At 44.4% G+C, this 7,383-nt stretch overlaps 1 protein-coding gene across 1 annotated transcript; it reads left to right on the plus strand.

Annotated features, from left to right (window-relative positions):
- Positions 1 to 1,029: 1,029 nt before the first annotated feature.
- LOC137522935 (tripartite motif-containing protein 75-like) lies at positions 1,030 to 6,996 on the plus strand. Its single transcript, XM_068243091.1, has 2 exons — positions 1,030 to 1,072; positions 4,866 to 6,996. Exon 2 carries the CDS (start codon positions 4,868 to 4,870, stop codon positions 6,425 to 6,427), a length of 1,560 nt encoding a protein of 519 aa, XP_068099192.1. The 5' UTR covers positions 1,030 to 1,072; positions 4,866 to 4,867; the 3' UTR covers positions 6,428 to 6,996.
- The last annotated feature ends 387 nt before the right edge of the window (positions 6,997 to 7,383 follow it).

Genomic DNA, 7,383 nt, shown 5'->3' on the forward strand with positions numbered 1-7,383 from the left:
TCTAAAGGGATGCTGGGGCTGCCTCCTTTAGGGCCCTTTTCCACTAGCAATCACAATCACAAATCACAAATGCCAGCGATTGCGATTTTTCATTAATTCTGTTATGCGATTGCGATTTTCATTTGCATTGCATTATCAGTGTAAAAATCGCTCCAGAAAGCGATTGCGATTTGCGATTTCCAAATCGAATCACTGTAGTGGAAAATACTTCTCGTGATTTCTATGATAAAGTAACAACCCTAGCGATTTAAAAATCACTAGCGATTTTGCGATTCAGCAATCGCAATCGCTCTAGTGGAAAAGGGCCCTAACAGTAACTCTGTCTCTGCGCAGAGAAAATGTATCAACTCAGACAGCACCGCTAGTTTAGTGCGGGAATTCCCCAACCTTTCATCGCAACTGTAAACATTTTTATGAATTAGCACACAAAAGTCTAAAATACCAATGCTGTGTTTTTCCTCCAAGATTTTTTTTCCGCAAATGTTTTATGAATAGAGCTTATTCTTTAGAAAGACTAATAGACAGATTCAGCGCAAGGAGAGGCAGTTTTTAAAAAAATGCACATGTAAAGGGAAGTTGGGGCTGCCTCGTTTATTGTAACTCTGTCTCTGGAGGAGAAAATGTAACAACTCAGCAGAACGCTAGTTTAGTGCGGGAATTCCCCGACCTTTTATCGCAAGTGTAAACTATTTTATGAATTAGCACACAAAAGTCTGAAATACCGATGCAGTGTTTTCCCTCCAAGATTTTTTTTTCTGCAAATGTTTTATGAATAGAGCCCATAGTGGAAAACCGCATATGCGATTCTGCCTAGTGTGTTCCTACCCTCACAGTGCCCAGATTCTCATAATTATTATTGCTGGTAACCATGGTGACAACGTTATGCTAATCAGGAATGGCAAACTATGTCAGCTGATTCAGCCAACCTAAATGAAGTGTCCCGCCTCCTCCTATCAGAGTGCTGTACCTGGAGGCTGGGAAGGTCAGCTGACACCCTTGTACAAGCTGTGGACTCCATCTCACTGCTGCAGTGAATGTACCTGAAGTGTGTGTTACCAGTGAAGGCTGTGTGGTAAGTATTATAGTGGACAGGCAACACTGTGGTCTGCTACAAAGCTATCTGATTGGTCCATTTTCAAGCTGCATACAATACTTGCATAAATCTGTATCAACTCGAAATTAATTGCCTTATCAGCCTGAACAAAGGCATGAAGGGAGGCACTGTGCAGCTGCCTGTAAGGGCTGGAACCCACAGGAGCGCTTTTGGCAGCATTTTGGCAGCGCTGCGATACGCTAGCAGTTTGCCAAAGCGCTGAGCTAATGTTAATGGATGGGGCAACTTTCACAGGAGCGTTTGCGTTTCTCAGAAACGCAAACGCAGGACGTGCAGCATTTTGGGAGCGTTAGCGCTTCAATGTAAAGTATTGAAACGCTAGCGGAAATGCTCAGCAAAACCTAAACTGAGCGGTTTTGCTAGTGTTTTGCGGTTCAGCACACTGTAACAAAATGAAAAATTCACAGGACCAATCAGGATAAAAACGCAAAACGCTACGCACCCGCTGGGCAAAAAAATACAATGTTGCAAAACACGACCAAAAATGCGCATGAATCCGCTTGCAAACCGCTCAGACAAAACGCTAGCGGTTGCGTTTTGCGTTTGCTGATTTCAGTGGGTTCCAGGCCTAAAAGAGGTATAAGCAGGGGGAAAGGGTTCACAGCACTGACATAGTTAAAAAATATGGAGCGCAGTGTTGCCAAGTTATCCCTTTAAATATGGACACTTGCATTACACAAGTCAGATGCAGTTTAGGCACTGGTTATATGTAAGTCACGCTAGAACATGTATACTTTAGATGTGTCAGTGTCAAGAGGGATGAACCCTATTGGGGCCCTACAGCTAAATTTAGATGGATGTGGAAAGACTCCCCAGCATCTACCATTGTATTGGTTTGGGATGCTGTACTCAGGACTAGGGATGGTCTGTGGATGCAAATAATTTTGAGTTGATGCAAATTCATGCAGCTTGAATGTAACCCAATCAAATCCTGCAGAGGTAAGATTTGATTGGTCCATTTTCAGGCCTCCTTTCCACGAACTGTTGATAGGCAGTGAAATCCCTTTCAAACTCTAACAACTGCTCACTGCTGCCTGGTAACTGCTTGTTGCTGCCTGGTAATTGCTCACTGCTGCATGATAACTGCTTGCTGAGCACACAGCTCAACAGTTCGTGGAAAAGAGGCCTCAAGCTGTAGAAATCCTGCATCAGTTTGAAATTATTTGCATCTCATTGACCATCTCTACTCAGGACGTCAATAAAAAATCAGCAGCAATTAGCAGTGCTGGGATTCTCCTCTTCAGAGATGATCAAAGAGATGTAAATACTTCCGTGTTTGTGCAAATTTGTATGCAAGTCTATGCAACTTGAAACTGGACCAATCAATTGAAACCTGGGTGGGACTTGATTTGTCCATTTTCAAGCTGCATATATTTGCATACAAATTTCCATAAATTTGCATAAACTCAGAAGTGTTTGCATCTCTTTGAACATCTCCACTCCTCTATTCCATGTAATTTGCTTTGCCTTCTAAACATCCATGAGCGTGCGTCATAAAGACCAATGTAATTCCCTCTCTCCCCTATATATTCACAACTTGTTACAAAGATACCTTTTAAGCCACCAGCAGGCAAGAAAGCACTTAGAATAACTTTGACAGCACTTCTTCACTAAGATATTAGTACTCTTTCAATTACAAAGTTACAAAGTGCTGAAAAGTTATTTTGAATAGATGAAAAATCATCTCCTAGGAGTAAGGCCTAGTTCACATTGCATTCCGATCGTGTTTGCATTGGGTGGTTTGTTTTGTTTTTTTTTTTTTGTTTTTTTTTCTGTCCCCCCCCCCCCCCCCCCCCCCAATTCCCGGCGCTTGGGTGGGCGGTGCGTTTGTTAAAAGCGCTTTTCTAAGACTTTTTTTTTTTTTTTCCCTCCCTGACGCAAGTCAGGAAGTGAACTCTTTGACAGGCACCGCTTTGCTGAGCGGATTGGAAACAAACCGCTCCGATGTGAACTCTCTCGGCGGGAATTATTGCACAAGCGATTTTGTGAATCGCCCGCGCTTTAAAAAGGGCAAAAACGCCCTTAAGTCTCATACACACGGGCTACAACTGTTGCCGCAACCACATGGCACGCGCGTGTTGCGGCGACAGGTCGCCCGTGTATGAGGCGCGCGCCATGAACCGTCGCTTGTCAGAGCTGTCGCCAGGCGATTGACTTGGCCAATCGCCGGCAACAGCTGTCGCTGCAGCTTCAACACAATTGTCGCTAGTCCGCCGTGTGTATGCGGACTAGCGACAGCAACTCCATATGCAATGTATGGAGTTTCCGGCGGGGGGAGGAGCCTTGGCGTCAGCTTCTGCCGAATCTGTGTCCCTCTGTGCAACGTGTGGTGTGTGTTGTGTGTGTGTTTTTTTTCTCCCCTTGCCACAGCGGTGGCTTGTGTGTATGAGCCATTAGTGTGAATGAGCCCTAAAAGTTAATTGCATATGGGCCCTGGTCTGTACCTGCATTAACTGGGGAGACCTATGCTTCCTGTGTAAGCTGCTGCCTGATTACTGAGGGAATAGCTGAATTGCCTGTCATCTGTGTCTTGCTTGTGCATGACTACATGGCTATAGTATCATCCAGGCTGCACAGAAATGTGGATGGTGGAGCACAGTGACACTATCAGTACTTTACTTGCATTACCTGGTGAGACCTATGCTTACCGTGCAAGCTGTTGCATGATTATTTCATGCAAATCCCTGCATATTGAGCGCTGTGCATTTTGATCTAGCTTAGACACTGTCTGTGCTCGCTTGCTGAAACATTGGAAAGAAAAAATGACTCCTGTTAACCGAATTAAGATGCTACTACAGTACACTTTATGTGCTTGAGTATGACCATTTCTGATATCGTAAATACCTTGCCCGTTCCCTTGGCGTTTACGAGGGAGGATTATACTGTACTTGTTTCCTGTTAGGGCTTGTGCAGACTAACAGCGATTTCGCTCTGTGCGACTTCCTGAGCGCTTTCATGAATAAATATACTTTATTCATTTCCGGGTCAGAGTTCACTTCCTGACTAAAGTCAGGAAGTGAAAAAATCATCACTGCACAAGAGCTTAGAAAAGCGCTTTTCTAAGCAAAAATCGCTCAGAAAGCACTTGGAAAAGCGCCTCGAAAGTAGCCCTATAAATCGTTCAGGCGCTGGCAATTTATAATGTGAACTAGGCCTCACTTATTTACAGTAGGTAGTAAAATGCTGACAGATTTTTAGACCAGTCCATCTCATAGTTTAAACGTGCAGTAAAGAGTCCATATAGCACAAAGGTATTACATTGAAAAAAATCAATAAATCTTTACTTAACCAAGGACAAGTAATAAAAACAAAGCCGCACAAGACAGCAGACAACAGTACATGGTGAGTATATAAATCGAAATACCAGTTCCCCAACGCCTGTTGCTTCTTCTAATCCTCTGAAGAAGCAACAGGCGTTGCAGAACTGGTGAGGGGCAGCAGTTAGTGGACGTCTTGGGGGTCTCCGGGTAAGCATAACCATTTACAATACAACCATTTAGTCTGAACTCACCATAAATGCTCCTTATTTACATGAATCCTAGTTATTGCTGCATACTGGAAGTATTATGTTTACTAACAAAACAGAAATAAATTGTATTTCTTATAGTAACCTCCCAGCCTAAAGCCTATTACAGAAGTTATGTTTTGGCCAGGAATTGAAACTTACTCAGTCTGGCCACACCCCCTTCAGCTCACTAACAAACACTGGCTGACAAAGCTTGTTTCTCTTGTATTCCTACTTCCTTTTCAGCAATGGCGTTTGCTAATGTCAGCGAGGAGCTGAGCTGCTCCATCTGCCTGAATGTCTACCAGGACCCTGTCGTGCTGAGATGTGGCCACAGCTTCTGCAGCAGCTGTATAGGAAGTGTGCTAGATGCACAAGAAGGATCTGGCTATTCCTGCCCTCAATGCCGTACGGAGTTTGCAGAGCGTTCTGCACTGTACAGGAGCATCGCTTTAAGGAACATTGCAGAGAGTCTCCACCCTAATATTCTAGAGCAGGAGATAAGTGGAATCTTGTGTAACTACTGCATTAACTCTTCAGTGCCTGCTGTAAAGACATGTGTGCATTGTGAAGCTTCTCTGTGTGAGGGTCATGTGAAAGTCCACAATAAAGCAGCAGAACATGTCCTGATAGAGCCGACCACTTGCCTGGAGAACAGGAAGTGCTCCGTCCACAAGAAGATCTTGGAGTATTACTGCAATAAGGATTCTGTGTGCATCTGTGTGTCCTGCAGGCTGGATGGAGAACATAAGGGGCATCAGGTGGAGTCCATAAATTATGCTTTTGAAAAGAAGAGAGAAAGATTGAAAAACTATTTTGAGCGACTGTCCTCACAAAAAGCACAAGCCAAAAGTCATATTCAGATGCTTCTAGATCATGACAGTAAAATGGAGACGGAAACTACTTTTATAAAAAAGAAAATCACCTCCTTGTTCATAGAGCTCAAGGAAAAGTTGGATGCTCTGGAGAAGAAGATCCTTAATGAAATATATCTACAGGAATTGCTGGTCTCCAGCTCTGTATCTGATCTTATCAAACATCTGGAATCAGAAGTGGACAAATTCTCCAAGAAGATAATGCAAGTTGAGAAGCTTTGCAGTATAACAGATCCATTAAATGTATTGCAGGAACATGGAGAAGACAATGACACTATAACAGAGGAACATCAGGAGTCAGAGGGGGCTGCAACTGGTGTGAAACATTTCCATCAAGAAGACACTTTTATAACATTGCTGAATGGCCTGTCCCGTATTATGAGGGAAGTTAGTATAGAGATGTTTGCCCAGACTGATACAGACATCGTACTAGACAGAGATACAGCTGGGAATAACGTAAACATCTCTGAGGATCTGAAAACCGTCTCTTGGCCAGAAAAGCTGAATAATTATCCAGAGAATCCGGCACGATTTAGCATTAATCAGGTTTTAAGTAAAACTGTTTTTTCATCCGGGCGACATTACTGGGAAGTGGAAACGGGTAAAACAGGAGCTTGGAGGTTGGGGGTCGCTTATTCAAGCATAGACAGAAAAGATCAGAAAAGCATTGGGAATACTAAGAATGCCTGGTGTTTGCGGTGCTTGGAAAATAACCTCAGTGTTGTCTATAACAATGAGGAGATCAGTGTTGGTGTAAAATGTTGCAGACACAGTTTTGGTGTATATCTGGATTATGATGCTGGGCGACTATCGTTTTTTGAGCTGGGTGACCCCAGCAGACATATCCACACCTTCACCACCACCTTCACTGAGCCCCTTCATGCTGCGTTTTTAGTAAACAGAAGCTTTGCCACAATCAAGGGCCTTAAATGAATAAGCAGGTCCAGACTAAAGTGACCAGCACTATGCCCCCATACTGTTCTAAAGTAATGTAACTCATTAAGTAAACATTACATTAGCAGTAATGTTCTAGTAAATTGTACAAATGTGAAGGCACTGTGTGGTTTTACTACTGTGTTACTTTTCTTCAACCTTTTAGCAGGTTTTTTATAACATGTCCTGCAGTGCTATGTTCTTTCCTTCCTCTGTGTGTCTCCCCCAGCCTCCCAGCCTATGCAGAGTGGACACAGGGAGCAATACGCGAATTGTAATTTACCTGCTCTAGACGCAGGATCAGCTCTCTTCTTCCTCATCAAGCGGGGCTGAGATGCTGACATCCTCCTTCTGTCCTGACAGGGCCGCCATCAGAAATTTTGGGGCCCCTCACACAACATCAAGCCTGGGTCCCCCTACAGACTGCTGTGCATGCCCAGTACAGTGCCCTAGTATAGCCAGTATAGTGCCCCAGTATAGCCAGTACAGTGCCCCAGTACAGTGCCCCAGTATAGCCAGTACAGTGCCCCAGTATAGCCAGTACAGTGCCCCAGTATAGCCAGTACAGTGCCCCAGTATAGCCAGTACAGTGCCCCAGTATAGCCAGTACAGTGCCCCAGTATAGCCAGTACAGTGCCCCAGTATAGCCAGTATAGTGCCCCAGTATAGCCAGTACAGTGCCCCAGTATAGTGCCCCAGTATAGCCAGTATAGTGCCCCAGTATAGCCAGTATAGTGCCCCAGTATAGCCAGTATAGTGCCCCAGTATAGCCAGTACAGTGCCCCAGTATAGCCAGTACAGTGCCCCAGTATAGCCAGTACAGTGCCCCAGTATAGCCAGTACAGTGCCCCAGTATAGCCAGTACAGTGCCCCAGTATAGCCAGTATAGTGCCCCAGTATAGCTAGTATAGTGCCCCAGTATAGCGCCCCAGTATAGCCAGTATAGTGCCCCAGTA

This window comes from Hyperolius riggenbachi, chromosome 6 (assembly GCF_040937935.1).
Source record: "Hyperolius riggenbachi isolate aHypRig1 chromosome 6, aHypRig1.pri, whole genome shotgun sequence".
NCBI lineage: Eukaryota > Metazoa > Chordata > Amphibia > Anura > Hyperoliidae > Hyperolius > Hyperolius riggenbachi.